We start from the raw sequence: 16,521 nt of genomic DNA, 5'->3' as shown, positions 1-16,521 counted from the left end.
GCATTTTTTCATGTTTCCAATCTATATTTCTTTGTTTTAATAAACAGTTGGTATCCTTTGCCCTTGTTTCTGTCGAGTTCTTAATTTGTATGAACTCTTAACATATTGAGCTGATTGGCAAATCATCTGTCATATGTTTTTCTTGTGTTTTTTTCCCAAAGAGATTATTCCTCGTTGAAGTACTTTTTTGCCACCTTGACTTTTTAAAATATTCATGTAGTTAAAACAATCTGTTCCTATAGGAGATTATCACAATTTTAAAAATGTATATGGGTCAATTATGTTTAGATATTTCTCAATAATGACTCATCCTCTTATGTTTGCTATGAATTTAAATAATTGTTTATACTTTTAAAGTTTTTAATGTCAATGTTAGACTGGTTTTATAAATAGAATTTGGAAGCTTTCCTTCATGCTCTAGAGCATTTATATAGCATTAGTGTTAAAACTCCCTTGAAGATTTGGTAGATGTTACCTGTTGAACTATTTGGACCTTGTGTATTTCTGAGGGAAGTTTCCTTGACAACTCTTTTCATTTTTCCTTTTATAACTATCCTATGTGTATGTAAATATATTTTTGTCTTGTGGCATTAGTTTTTGATAATAGGTTGTATTTTTCCATGAAATTACCCACTTAATTCTAGTCTTCAAATTTTCAGAGTTGACAAAGTAACTTTCATAAATATTAAAATTTCCTCTGTATCTGTAAAAAGTTACCACACATTGATATTCCAGGATCATCTATTATATGTGAAAATTTGTTTCATCTGTATTTTCAAATGTTTTGGTATGAAATTATTTGTAGTGTTCTCTGATTTTAGCTAACAGTTGCTTGTTTTCCTATTGTTTATTTTTTGTGTGGGATAGGTGGGTAGAGAGGTATTCTTGCAGGTTTGTGCTATGTCCTATAGACCGAGTGATGCATCAGAATGTCTGTCTTATCCATTACCTTGTTTTGCAGTGTGACATTGCTGTACCGTAATTCTAATGGTGAAAGTTCTATTCCCCCCGCACCATAATATTCTTCATTTCAATGGTGGTTTTCTTTTTCTCTTCCAATTATTTCCTTGGTTCTGCTGGTAAACTTTTATCCCTTTCTGTTTTCTCAATGATTCTTCCTCATGCATTTATACAGGCATATCTCATGTTATTATGCTTTATTTTATTGTGCTTGGCAAATGTTGCATTTTTTATAAATTGAAGGCTTGTGGCAGCCCTGCATCGAACAAGTCCATTGGCACCATTTTTCCAAAAGCATGTGCTCACTTTGTGTGTCTGTGTCACATTCTTGCAATATTTCAAACCTTTTCGTTATATTATTATCTGTTATGGGGATCTGTGATCAGTGATCTTTGATGTTACTGTTGTCATTGTTTTGGGGTGCCACAAACTTCATCCATGTAAGATGGCAGACTTAATTGATGTTAAATGTTGTATGTGTTCTGACTATTCTACTGACCACCCATTCCCGTCTGTCTCCCTTTTTCTGGGTCTCTCTCTTCCCTGAAACACAACAATATTGAAATTAGGGCAATTAATAACCCTACAATGACCTCTAAGTGTTCAAGTGAAAGGAAGAGTCGCACATCTCTCACTTTAAATTAAAAGCTAGGAATGATTAAGCTTAGTGAAGAAGGCATGTTAAAAGCCAAGACAGACCAAAAGCAAAGCCTTTTGTGTTTGCCAAGTTGTGAATGCAAAGGAAAAGTTCTTTAAGTAAATTTAAAGTGCTGGCCAGTGTGGTGGCTCACGCCTGTAATCCTAACACTTTGGGAGGCTGAGGCCGGTGGATTGCTTGGGCCCAGGAGTTCAAGACCAGACTGGGCAACATGGTGAAACCCTGTCTCTACTAAAAATACAGAAATTAGCCGGATATAATGGTGCATGCCTGTAGTCCCAGCTGCTTGGGAGGCTGAGATGAGAGGATCGATTGAGTCTAAGAGGTGGAGGTTGCAATGAGCTGAGATCACACTACTGCATCCCAGCCTAGGTGACAGAGCAAGACCCTGTCTCAAAAAAAAAAAAAAAAAGTGCCACTACAGTATACACACAAATGATAAGATGATAAGAAAGCAAAATAGCCTTATTGTTGATAGGGAGAAAGTTTTAGTTGTCTGGGTAGAAGATCAAACCAGCCACAGCATTCCCTTAAGCCAAAGCATAATCCAGGACAAGCCCCTAATTATCTTCAATTCTATGAAGGCTTAGAGGTGAGGAAGCTGCAGAAGAAAAGTGTGAAGCTAGCAGAGGTTGGTTCATAAGGTTTAAGGAAAGAGCTCTCTCCATAACATAAAAATACAAGGTAAAGCAGTAAGAGCCGATGGAAGCTGCAGTAAATTATCCAGAAGATCTAGCTAAGATTATTGATGAGGGTGGCTAACTAAACAATAGCGTTCCGATGTAGATGCAACAGCCTTCTATTGGAAGAAGATGCCATCTAGGACTTTCACAGCTAGAGAGGTGAAGTCAGTGGCTGGCTTCAAAGTTTCAAATGACAGACTGACCCTCCTGTTATGGGCTAATGCAGGTGGTGACTTTAAGTTGGAGCCAGTATTCATTTCCCATTCTGAAAATCCTAGGGCCCTTAGGAATTATGCTAAATACACCCTGCTCGTGCTCTATAAATGGAATAACAAAGCCTGGATGGCAGCACATCTGTTTACAGCATTGATTTGCTAAATATTTTAAGCCCACTGTTGATACCTACTGCTCACGAGAAAAAAAAGTTCCTTTGAAAATGGTATTGCTCATTGACAGTGCACTTGGTCACCCAGGAGCTCTAATGGAGATGTACAAGGAGATCAGTGTTGGTTTTCATGCCTGCTAATACAACATCCATTCTGCAGCTCATGGATCAAGCAGTAATTTTGACTTTCAAGTCTTATTATTTAAGAAATACATTCTGTAATGTAATAGCTTCCATAGGTAATGATTCCTCTGATGGATCTGGGTAAAGTAAATTAAAAAGTGTAAAAACTGGCTGGAAAGGATTTATGTTTCCAGGTGCTATTATGAATATTCATGACTCAGGAGAGGAGATCAGAGTATCAACAGGAGTTTGAAAGAGGTTCATTCAACACTCATGGATGACTTTGAAGGATTCAAGGCTTCAGTGGAGGAAGTAATTGTAGATGTGCTACTAGCAAGAGAAGTAGAATTAGAAGTAGAGCCGGAAGATGTGACTGAATTGCTGCAGTCTCGTGATTGCAGGGATAAGGATTACTTCTTATGGGTGAACAAAGAAAGTCATTTCTTTAGGATCTACTCCTGGTGAAGATGCTGTGCACATTGTGGAAATCAGTGATTTAGAATATTCCATAAATATAATTGATAAAGCAGTGGTAGGATTTGAGAGGAGTGACTACAGTTTTGAAAGAAGTCCTGCTGTGGGTAAAGTACTATCAAACCACATCACATGCCACAGAGAAACTTTTTGTGAAAGAAAAGTCAATCAATGTGACTCTTCATTGTTATCTTAAGAAATTGGGGCCGGGCGCAGTGGCTCACACCTGTAATCCCAGCACTTTGGGAGGCCGAAGTGGGCAGATCACGAGGTCAGGAGTTCGAGACTAGCCTGGCTAACATAGTGAAACCCCGTCTCTACTAAAAACACACAAAAAATTAGCCTGGCGTGGTGGCGCACACCTGTAATCCCAGCTACTCAGGAGGCTGAGGCAGGAGAATCGCTTGAACCTGGGAGGCAGAGGTTGCAGTGAGCAGAGATCGAGCCACTGCACTCTAGCCTCTGCACTCTTGCCTGGGCGACAGAGGGAGACTCTGTCTCAAAAAAAAAAAAAAAGAAAGAAAGAAAAGAAAAAAGAAATTGCTACAGCCACCCCAACTTTCTGTAATCCCCCCTTGATTAGTCAGCAGCCATCAACATTGAGATTGAGGAAGACACCTATCAGCAAAAAGATTATAACTGAAGGTTCAGATGATTGTTAGCATTTTTAAGCAATATTTTTAAATTAAGGTGTAGTACATTTTTTAGACATGATGCTGTTATATACGTAATAGACTAAGTATATAGTATTAAATTTTTTTTTTTTTTTTTTTGAGACGTAGTCTCTCTTAGTTACCCAGGCTGGAGTGCAGTGGCATGATCTCGGCTCACTGCAACCTCCACCTCCCAGGTTCAAACGATTCTCCTGCCTCAGCCTCCCAGTAGCTGGGATTACAGGCGCCTGCCACCACGCCCGGCTAATTTTTTTGAATTTTTAGTAGAGACAGGGTTTCACCATATTGGCCAGGCTGGTCTTGAACCCCTGACCTCAAATGATTCACCCACCTCGGCCTCCCAAAGTGCTGGGATTACAGTCGTGAGCCACCGCACCCAGCCAACATAACTTTTATATGCACTGGGAAACCAAAAATGTTGTGTGACATGCTTTATTGTGGTGGTGTGGAACTGAACCCACAGTATCTCTGAAGTATGCCTATGTTTCTATTTTGAATTATTGATTTGTAGATTTTATTTTATTATCTTTTTGTATATTCGTTGTAATATATTTAGTCAAGATTATCATTTATGTAAACTATCAGTAAACATACAACCTACAGAATGGGAGAAAATATTTGCAAACTATGCGTCTGACACAGGCCTAATATCCAGCATCTATAAGGAACTTAAATTTACAAGAAAAAAACAGCCCTATTAAAAGGACATGAACAGACACTTTTCAAGACATAAATATGGCCAAGAAGCTTATGAAAGAAAGTTCAATATCACTGATTGTTAGAGAAATCCAAATCACCATAATGAGATACCATCTCACAACAGTCATAATGGCCATTATTAAAAAGTCAAAAAATAACAGATGCTGGCAGAGAGGAGAAAAATTTCCATTTTCCTATTGGAAGTAAGCAGCAATAGGGAACTGAATATCTCAGTCTTATTAAGTACGTAAACTTTTGCTTGATATCCTTGTTTGAGCCAGTTTAGGTTCCCTGTAGTCTTCTGCCTAGTGTCCCTGACTCTAGAGTCTATCTGGTTCCATTTCTCCAGAAGCAGAGAGTAGTCTCCCATCTTCTCTTGGGAGTGATAGGTACCTCATTGCACAGTGCAGGCAATTGTTTGCCTTATAGACTTCCATTCAATTTTGTTATTTTTTAGGGCCCCTGTTCATGGTGCATGACTTCTCTAATTTCTCAGCCTTTCTTTAGTTATATAGTAGGAACTTGCTTTTTGACATCTTCGTCTGCAGGCACATGGGTTTTAGCGTTCTCAGTTCTTCTGTTAGATAATAGTCCTTTCATCTTCTTCCATCTGCTGAAATTATGTTTACATCTATCATCCATTGTTGTCTGTTATGGTCTTTGTCTTCGTTGGTTTATGCCTTTTAAATGATACCATATTAGTGCACTTTTGGATAGAATCTGAGCTAAACTCATGTATTTATTATACCATATTTAACCTCAACTTCTTACTATTTCTTTTCCCTATGGTCACTATATTTGCCCCTATACAATTAACCTAGGTGGGCCTCTCCAGTTTTATGTTCCAATTCCGTCATCCAGTTTTTAACCTTCCTATTGGTTCTTCTCATTTTATTGATTATTGCAGTGTTCAGAACAATTTTATTTGTTTAGACTGGATATAAACACATACTCATAGAACAGAACTTTATTTTATTATTATTATTATTATTATTATTATTATTATTATTATTTGAGACGGAGTCTCACTCTGTTACCCGGGCTGGAGTACAGTGGCGCGATCTTGGCTCACTGCAACCTCCGCCTCCCAGGTTCAAGCGATTCTCCTGCCTCAGCCTTCCGAGTAGCTGGGACTACAGGCACATGCCACCATGCCCGGCTAATTTTTGTATTTTTAGTAGAGACTGGGTTGCACTATGTTGGCCAGGCTAGTCTCTAACTCCTGACTTCATGATCCACCTGCCTCAACCTGCTGGGATTACAGGCGTGTGCCATCGCACCCGGCCAGAACAGAACTTTTAAAGTACAAAAGGATATATGTTGAAAAGTAATTCTTCTCTTACACATTTTTCCCTTCTATGGTGGCAACCCCCAGTATCATTTTCCTTTGAGCTATTTTCAGACATTTTTATTGAAACCGCTTTAAACTGATATGTTAACTTACGAATGTCATCTTTATGCCACTGAATTTTCTTGTCTAAAATGCTTTAATGCCTTTTTCTTAGTTTCCTAGGGCTGCTGAAACAAAGTACCACAAGCTGGGTAACTTAGAAATAACAGGAATTGGCCAGGTATGGTGGCCCACGCCTGTAATCCCAGCACTTTGAGAGGCCGAGGCGGGTGGATCATCTGAGCTCAGGAGTTTAAGACCACCCAGGGCAACATGGTGAAACCCCATCTCTACTAAAAATACAAAAAAATTAACCAGGTGTGGTGGCGCACGCCTCTAGTCCCAGCTACTTGGGAGGTTGAGGTAGGAGAATCTTTTGAGCCCCAGCGTCGAAGGTTGCAGTGAGCCTAGATCACGCCACTGCACTCCAGCTTGGGTTACAGAGTGAGACTCTGTCTCTAAAAAATAAAAAAAATAACTATTCTCACAGTTCTGGAGTCCAGACATCTAAAATCAAGGTGTCAGTGGGGCCATACTCCCTCTGAAACCTGTAGGGAAGGATTCTTCCTTGCCTCTTTCAGCTTCTGGTATCCCCAGACATTCCTTGGTTTGTGGCAGCATAACTCTACTCTGTCTCTCCATCTTCACATGGCATTTCTTCCATGTCTCTTGTCTCTTCATGTAGCATTCTTTTTCTAAGAACACGAGTCGTATTGCATGGGGGCTTCTCTTATTCCAGTTTGACCTCATCTTAACTAATTTCATCTTCAATGACCCTATTTCTAAATGAAGCCTCATTCTGAGGCACTAGGAGTTAGGACTTCAATTCAATCCATAACACAATTCAATCCATAACACCATTCTATTTGTTCAAGTCTGTGTGTTCATTTTAAACTTTTCTTCATATGGTTTTTGGACATTTTTTATTTTTGTATAGTTTTCATACTTTTTGTTGTCATTGTAAATGTAGTTTTTAATTCTATAATTTCTAAATATAGTCAGCCCTTTCTATCCATGCTTTCTGCAACTACAAATTGAGAATATTCAGGGGAAAAAAGCAACAAAAAATAACAATACAACAATAAAAAATAATACAAATTTTAAATTATAGTATAACAATGATTTACATAGCATTTATATTGTATTCAGTATTATAAGTAATCTGGAGATTATTTAAAGTATACAGAAAGATACGCATAGTTATAAGAAAATACTTTTATCATTTTATGTAAGGCATTGAGCATCCATGGATTTTGGTATCCACGGGAGGTCCTGGAACCAGTCCCCAATAGATAATGAGGGATGACTGTAGTTGTTTGTATATGAAGGTTTTTAAAAATAAATATTGATTCATATGTAGTGAATTTCTTACTTTTCATAATTGTTCAGATGACTTGATTTTTCAGGTAAACAGTTTTGTTTCTGACAAATAATGTTAATTTTCATTTTCTTTTCCTGTTTTTTTTTTTTGTTTTTTTGTTTGTTTGTTTTGTGTTTTGAGACACAGTCTTAATCTTTCCCCCAGGCTAGAGAGCAGTGGTGATCTCCGCTCACTGCAACCTTAACCTCCCGGGCTTAGGTGATCCTCCCATCTCAGCCTCCCTAGTAGCTGGGACTATAGGTGTGCACCACTGCACCCAGCTAATTTTTGTATCTTTTGTAGAAATGGGGTTTTGCCATGTTGCTCAGTCTGGTCTTGAACTCCTGAGCTCAAGAGATCTGTTTGCCTCAGCCTCCCAAAGTGCTAGGATTACAGGCGTGAGCCACTGCACTCACGCCTTTTAATTAAGAAAAGAGGGGCAACTCTTTTCTTAATATTCTTTTTTTTTTTTTCTTTTTCTTTTTTCTTTTGAGACAGAGTCTCGCTCTGTCGCCCAGGCTGGAGTGCAGTGGCGTGATCTTGGCTCACCGCAACCTCTACCTCCCAGGTTCACGCCATTCTCCTGCCTCAGCCTCCTAAGTAGCTGAGACTAGAGGTGCCCACCACCATGCCCAGCTAATTTTTTTTTTTTTTTTTTTGTATTTTTAGTAGAGATGGGGTTTCACTGTGTTAGCCAGGATGGTCTCAATCTCCTGACCTCGTGATCCGCCCGCCTTGGCCTCCCAAAGTGCTGGGATTATAGGCATGAGCCACCGCGCCCGGCCTCTTAATTTTCATACCTCTGATTTATTTCTCTTATTTAATTGTACTACCTAGTACTGCAATGAGTGGTGACAACTCATCTTTTCTTATTTCTGACTTTAATGTGAATGCTTCTGGATGTTTTCCATTAAGTAAAGTGCTGGTGTTTGGGCTGTACTGTACTTTATTCTCAAATTAAATGTTATTTGTTCCTATTTTATATAAAGGATTTTTAAATGAAAAATAGATGTTGAGTTCTATTATCTTAATATCTACAGAAATGATTACTTGATTTTTTCATTTTTTCAAATGTCATTACTTGACATTTTTCATTAATTTATTTACTTATAGTAATATACTTTCTATTATTGAAACGTATCCCTGGAAAAAATGTCCTCAACTCAAATATGATATATTTTATATTTAATGTGCTTCTGGGTCACTTTTTTCCTTTTGGGTCATTTTGATGTTTTACATAGAATTTTTACAATGGTTTTCATAAAAGAAATTGGATAGTTTGCTTTTTTGGTGTGTCATCTTTGTCAGGTTTTGGTATAATATATGTTTCATACACAAAAACATCGGGGATTTTTGTCTTTTTTCTTTCACAACATTTTAGACAGCATAGGAGTTGTCCTTTAAAATCTGTTAGAATTTTCATGTGGATCTCTGGGTTTTTCCTTTTTGTTTTAGGGAATTACTTTTCATATTTCTTTTCATTTTATGGAAATTGGTTTAGATAAGTTTTTTGCATCTTGTAGAGTCAGTTTTAGTAATTTACAATCCAGAAAAGTGTTTAGATTATAAAAATGTATTTTAATAGAGTCCTGCAAAATGATCTTATACTTTTTAGCTTCCTGTTTTTGTTTTTTCTCTATCATTATTTCTTCTTACTTCATTTGTACATTCTGCATTTCCTATTTATTTACCTATTTGTTTTCTATCAGATCATTTTTTAAAGCAATCAAAGCTATTTGTATTTATAAATATATGCCTCTACTCATATTTCCTTTCCTGAATTTCCTTCTCAGAACTTCAGAGATAAGAGATATATGCACTTGAAAATGTTTTACTAGTGGGAGAGTAGGGCTTAAACCAATAATCAGTCCCATAATTGCATATTTTTCAAAATGTTCTTCATATTACAATATTGGAAAAAAATTTGTAAGTGATATTTATTTGCAATCTGTTTTAGGAGAAATATGGGGAGTTGATGAGCATCAGAAAAACCAGGACAGACTTTTGAGACAAGTTGAAGTTAAATTCCAGAAAACACTGACTGAAGAAAAAGGCAATGAATGTCAAAAGAAATTTGCAAATGTATTTCCTCTGAACTCTGATTTTTTCCCTTCCAGACACAATCTCTATGAGTATGACTTATTTGGAAAGTGTTTAGAACATAATTTTGACTGTCATAATAATGTGAAATGCCTTATGAGAAAGGAACATTGTGAATATAATGAACCTGTGAAATCATATGGTAATAGCTCATCCCATTTTGTCATTACCCCCTTTAAGTGTAATCATTGTGGAAAAGGCTTCAATCAGACTTTGGACCTCATCAGACATCTGAGAATTCATACTGGAGAGAAGCCCTATGAATGTAGTAACTGTAGAAAAGCCTTCAGTCACAAGGAAAAACTTATTAAACATTATAAAATTCACAGTAGGGAGCAGTCTTACAAATGTAATGAATGTGGTAAAGCTTTCATTAAAATGTCAAATCTCATTAGACATCAAAGAATTCATACTGGAGAGAAGCCCTATGCATGTAAGGAATGTGAGAAGTCCTTCAGCCAGAAATCAAATCTTATTGATCACGAAAAAATTCATACTGGCGAAAAACCTTATGAATGTAATGAGTGTGGAAAAGCCTTCAGCCAGAAGCAAAGCCTCATTGCACATCAGAAAGTTCATACTGGGGAGAAACCTTATGCATGTAATGAATGTGGTAAAGCCTTCCCTCGAATTGCATCCCTTGCTCTTCATATGAGAAGTCATACAGGAGAAAAACCTTATAAATGTGATAAATGTGGTAAAGCCTTCTCTCAGTTTTCCATGCTTATTATACATGTTAGAATTCATACAGGTGAAAAACCCTATGAATGTAATGAGTGTGGAAAAGCCTTCTCTCAAAGCTCAGCCCTTACTGTACATATGAGAAGTCACACTGGTGAGAAACCCTATGAATGTAAGGAATGCAGAAAAGCCTTCAGCCACAAGAAAAACTTCATTACACACCAGAAAATTCATACTAGAGAGAAACCTTATGAGTGTAGTGAATGTGGGAAAGCTTTTATACAGATGTCAAATCTTGTTAGACACCAGAGAATTCATACTGGGGAAAAACCCTATATATGTAAGGAATGTGGGAAAGCCTTTAGCCAGAAATCAAATCTCATTGCTCATGAAAAAATTCATTCTGGAGAGAAACCCTATGAATGCAATGAATGTGGTAAAGCCTTCAGCCAAAAGCAAAACTTCATTACACATCAAAAAGTTCATACTGGAGAGAAACCTTATGATTGTAATGAATGTGGTAAAGCCTTCTCTCAGATTGCATCCCTTACCCTTCATTTGAGAAGTCATACAGGGGAAAAGCCTTATGAATGTGATAAATGTGGTAAAGCCTTCTCTCAGTGCTCACTGCTTAATTTACATATGAGAAGTCACACAGGTGAGAAGCCCTATGTATGTAATGAATGTGGGAAAGCCTTCTCTCAAAGAACTTCCCTTATTGTGCACATGAGAGGCCATACAGGTGAAAAACCCTATGAATGTAATAAATGTGGAAAAGCCTTCTCCCAAAGCTCATCCCTTACTATACATATACGAGGACATACAGGTGAGAAACCCTTCGACTGTAGTAAATGTGGAAAAGCCTTCTCTCAAATCTCATCTCTTACCCTTCATATGAGAAAACATACAGGTGAGAAGCCCTATCACTGTATTGAGTGTGGCAAGGCTTTCAGCCAAAAGTCGCACCTTGTTAGACACCAGAGAATTCATACTCATTAGAAACCCTATGAATATGGTGAATATGGCAAGGCCATCTGAAGGAATTAACACCTCATTGCACATTACATGATCACTTCCAGAGTAGAAAACTGTGAATGTGGGATAGCCTTCTGAAAAAGCCACAAATTTATGAATCATTAGAGAATTCTTCCAAGGTGACAAATTATATAATGAAAAAGCTGATTACCAGAAACTTTCAGCAGACATCTTATTGATAATATTTAATCATCATTCTCATTGAAATCTGAAACAAGGTATCTGCCATCAGCATAACAACACAACACTTGAGCTCCTAGCCAATGTATTAAGTAAGGAAAACAAGTATCAAAGAAGAACTATAAAAATAACTTTTATACAAGAAATAATTAGAAAATGTGTTGATAGAAAACCTAAGAATAAACACAACAATGAGTAAGGTCTTTATCAAGTTATAAAATATGTTGAAAGGCACAAAAGAACACCTGAAAAATGATATTTTGTCTGAAAAGACTTGACATTGTAAAAATATAATTTCTCTCCCAAATCACTAAGTTTAATATACTTCTGAAGTTTACATCAGTTTTATTTTAAGGAACTTCACAAACTTATCCAAAAATTTTATGTGGAAAAGTAAAGAAACACAAATAGCTGAAACAAACTTGACAAAGCAAGTAGAGAAGACACACTCTATTATTAGATATATCATATACTTATTTAAAGCTGCTGTCATTTAAACAATGTATTACCAAGTGAATAAATCAAGCAGTAGTAAGATAGTGAGCATTCATACAAAAATCCGAGAAGATAAAGGAATTCTGTCTATGACAGTGCTATTGAAATCATTGGGGAATGAATGGCTTATTTAATAAATGGAAGGTTCATAGGAGAAAAATTTTAGCTTTCTACTTTATATCATATACAATCCAACTAAAGACCAGAATATAAAAAGCAAAATTTTAAAACTATGATGAAAGTAGAATCTGTTACTTTAGGGTAACAAGATTTCTTTAAAAAACACGTAAACATGGAATAGTCTGTTGAATTTTGGTGTATTGGCCTCACAGGCACCCACAAATGTACACAAAGAGATATATATCACTGTGTTCCTGAATCATGGTTTGTATTGCCCAAAATTGGATATAACAAATTTTTATCAATTGTGGAATAGATGAATAAGTGTGATCATTTCTGTGATAAAATACAGAATTTAGAAACAAAATCTACCTATAGTTATATGGATAGATTACAATATATAATATTGAGAGAAAAAATTAAAATGCACAAAGGAACACAGTATAACATTTGTATAATTTAATAAGATCTTGCAAAGAACAGTACTGTGTATTGGTCATGGATCCATATACGACTTGGTTGCCTTTTGGGATGTGGGAAAGGTTTGGTGGGAGTTGTTATATTTATCTGTAATATTTCTTTAATAAAAGAGTGAAAGCAAATATGACAGTGGTGACAAATCTGGTTGTCCAAATTAATTATATGGGTTTTTAAAATTGTTTTTTCTTGCTTTTATTTTCCTAATTTCTCAAAAATAAGAATCAAATGGGTGGGGGAAACCTGGGCCTGGAGAAATAATTTTAAAATGGATTTTTATTCTTGATCAGATACTAACATTTATAGAAGATTGTCTTTACACAAAACATACCTGACAAGGTATTATTTTGTTTATTGTCTCTTCATGTTAATTGGAATAATAAAATCAGCAGTATTTTCGCATTTATTTGAGGCCAATTTTTAATTTTAAACAAATTTTTTTCTAGTTGAAAGGAGTATAGAAACAAAACAATTATTTTATTATTGGGATAATTGGCTATCCCTTTGGGGAAAGAAATCCACCTTCATTTGGGTTGGTTTTGGAGTGAGGGAAAGAGACCATTCATGCATACTGTAAAATATAGTTTACATTCTAATATATCAAGCCAAGAATAGTTATTGGTGTTAGAAGCAATTTCTATATATCTCAACAAAGCTTTTCTTTGTTTCTGGATCAATAAATGGGGATGCAGATGCTGGTGATTTTATGTATGCCAGGTAAGGGCCCAGTGGATGTGAAAAATTCACTTCATTCTGTTCCACAGATGTTTTATATTCAGGCCTTTCAAATATTTATGTCGTGGCCAGGTGCAGTGGTGGTTCACACCTGTAATCCCAGCACTTTGGGAGGCTGAGGCAGGTGGATCACTTGAGGTCAGGAGTTTGTGAGCAGCCTGGCCAACATGGTGTAACCCCGTCTCAACTAAAAATACAAAAATTAGCTGGGTGTGGTTGCGTGTGCCCCTTATCCCAGCTACTTGGGAGGCTGAGGCACGAGAATTGCTTGAACCCAGGAGGCAGAGGTGGCAGTGAGCTGAGATCACGCCACTGCATTCCAGCCTGGGCAACAGAGTGAGACGCCATCTCAAAAAACAAAAAAATATGTTGCCTCCAATTTCATTTTCTGTGAATAGTCTATTCGTATATTAAGTCTGTTTTTTTCTACTGGAACTTCAAAAATGTTTTTCTTGGAAACAATTATGGATTTATAGTAAGTTATACAAATAATGCTGTATAGTACTATTTAGTCCTTGTACCCCACACCTCGTTTCTCCTAATGGTAACACCTTATATAACAGTACAGAATCAAATTTGACATTGGTACAATCCACAAACATTACCAGTTTTATGGGCACTTGTGTATGTGTCTGTACAGTTCTATACAATTTTATCTCATGCACAGATTAGTGTAACTACCACTCCCAATAGTCAATATATAAAACTTACAACACCACAAAGATCCCTTGTTCTATCCATTTATAGTCACACCCATCTTCCTGTCCTCTCCTCACTCCCCATCCCTAACCCCTGGCAATCACTAGTCTATTCTCTATCTCTATAGTTTTTTCATAATGGATTTTTTTCTTATTTTTTTGTGTTACAATATATTCTGGACACAAATCCTTTGTCAGTTGCTTGCATTCTAAAAATAGTTTTGTTTTCAGTTTATTGCAGACACAAAAATTTTAAAGCTGAATGTGAAAATTAGTCTATGATACATTTTGAGTTAACTTTTTATAAGGAATAAAATTTAGGTCAAGGTTCATTTTTTGGATGTCTACTTGTTACAGTGCTATTTGTTGAAGAAAAATATTGTTTCTCCATTGAATTGCTTGGCCTACTTCTGTGTTTCTGAATGCTCTTTTCCAAAAATCTATGGATCTGTCCCTCTATCAATGCCACACTGTCTTGATTACTATAGCTGTATACTGATTGCTCTCATTTTTTTACTTTTTCTTTTTTTTTTTGAGGCAGGGTCTCACTCCTGTCGCCCAGGCTGGAGTGCAATGGTTCAGTCATAGCTCACTGCAGGATCAGATGATTCTCCAAGCCAAGTAGCTGAGACTACACGTGTGTGTCAGCACACTCAGCTAATTTTTGTATTTTGAGTAGAGATGGTTTTGCCATGTTGCCCAGGCTGGTCTCAAACTCTTGAGTTCAAGGAATCCTCTGGCCTTGGTCTCCCAAAATGCTGGAATTACAGGCGTGAGCCACCACACCTGACCTATTATTCATTTTCAAAATTTATTTATCTATTCCACTTTCTTTGCTCTTCCATATAAATTTTGGATCCGCCTGTCTGTGTTTTCAAAAGCCCTGCTTAAATTTTCATAGAAATCGCATTAAGCCTTTATTTCATTGTGGAAGAATGGAAGTCTTTACTATACTAAGCCTTCCACTCCGCAAACACAGTATGTGTCTTATGTAGGTCCTCTTTCAGTTCATCAGTTTTAATCATTGTTTTGTAATTTTTAGCTCCGGTAAATGTATTAGATTTAAACTTAACTGCTTCACTGGATGTGTGTGTGTGATATTCTTGTTTGTAAATTCCTTTAGATTTTCTATGTAGAAAATAATATCATCTGCAAATGGGGCCAGTTATATTTTGTTCTTTCCAATCTATATGCTTTCTTTTTACTTTTCTGGCCTTATAAATTGTCAGTAAGCTTCTGGAATGGGATTTTAAAGCTGACTTCTGGGAGAAAATCAGTTAAGCAATCTTCAAAGACCAAAACATAAGAGGCAATGAAAACATAAAAGGGGGCAAGGATTGAAAAAGTGACCAGTGGGTATCGTGCTCAGTACGTGGGTGGCAGGGTCATTTGTACCCCAGACCTCAGCATCACACAATATACCCAGGTAACCTGCACATGTACCCCCAACTCTAAAAATTTTTAAAAAAGAGATGATATTTAAAGGAGAAATGGGATTGTCCTATACTAGAGTAACAGTCACTTGTACAGATAGAATTCCATTGTTTTTATCCCTAACGTGGCCTGAGTTTCAAAGAACCTAATTGAGATAGGTAATCTGGGTGGAGCTTTGCAGGAAGGATCAGCTGTGAATACTGTGGGATCGAACCAGAGATTCCTTCCTGGAATCCCAGTTGAAAAAACAGCGACCAGGTAATTAAGGTCTCTATCAGTTCTCAAACTCCTGACCTCAAGTGATTAACCCGTCTTCTCCCTCCCAAAGTGCTGGGATTACAGGCATGAGCTACCGGCCTGGCAGGGTCTCTATCAGTTCTAACCATTTTCTCTTGAGCCATGTACACAAATCCAAGAAAGTGCCTTTCTCATGTGTAAGCTCCACAACACAATTAATAAGGGTACTACATGGGTACACATGGACATAAAGATGGGAACAATAGACAATGGGGACTACTGGGGGGAGGGATGGAGTGGGGTAAGGGCTAAAAAACTACCTAGTGGGTACCATGCTCACCACCTGGGTGACAGGATCATTTGTACCCCAAACCTCAGCATCATGCAATATATCCATGTAACAAACCTGTACATGTACTCCCTGAATCTAAAATAAAAGTTAAAAAAAATTTTAAGGTACAACAGCAAAGATCAAAACTGATTCCTGAAGTCAGCCTTGTGATTTTTGCAGGTGTGGCCCACTGTATGTGCAGGGAAACAGGAATCAAAGCAGCAGTAGGGGGTGAAGTGGGAATCCATTTTAGGTCTAATCTATGGCATGAAAAGAACACAGGTAATTTTAATAAAATTCTGACAGTAGAATAGGGTGGTAGAATATATGTTCTTTATAAAATTGAATGAGTCCCAGCGCGGTGGCTCACACTCGTATTCCCAGCACTTTGAAAGGCCAAGGTGGGAAGATTGCTTGAGCTCAGGAGTTTAAGACCAGCCTGAACAACAAGTCACAACCCTGTCTCTACAAGTTAAAAAAAAAAAAAAAATAGCTGGACATGGTGGTGCAGCTACTTGGGAGGCTGAGGTGGAAGGATCAGTAGAGGCTGGGAGTTCGGTGAGTTCGAGGCTGCAGTGAGCTATGGTCATGC

At 37.1% G+C, this 16,521-nt stretch overlaps 1 protein-coding gene across 8 annotated transcripts in view; it reads left to right on the top strand.

Annotated features, from left to right (window-relative positions):
• The window catches only part of ZNF569 (zinc finger protein 569), a 59,939-nt gene extending 47,320 nt beyond the window's left edge, over window positions 1–12,619 (top strand). For all 8 annotated transcript variants that reach the window (XM_019015867.4, XM_063701855.1, XM_055369224.2 and 5 more), the window contains one exon: window positions 9,364–12,619. In XM_019015867.4, the coding sequence (XP_018871412.3) occupies window positions 9,364–11,186 (1,823 nt within the window). In that variant the 3' untranslated portion in view covers window positions 11,187–12,619. The remainder of the gene's footprint in view (window positions 1–9,363) is intronic.
• Window positions 12,620–16,521: the final 3,902 nt, after the last annotated feature.

The sequence above is a fragment of the Gorilla gorilla genome, chromosome 20 (genome assembly GCF_029281585.2).
Source record: "Gorilla gorilla gorilla isolate KB3781 chromosome 20, NHGRI_mGorGor1-v2.1_pri, whole genome shotgun sequence".
In the NCBI taxonomy this organism is placed as follows: domain Eukaryota; kingdom Metazoa; phylum Chordata; class Mammalia; order Primates; family Hominidae; genus Gorilla; species Gorilla gorilla.
Note: the sequence above shows the minus strand (reverse complement) of the source record. Positions and strands in the feature narration are given on the sequence as shown.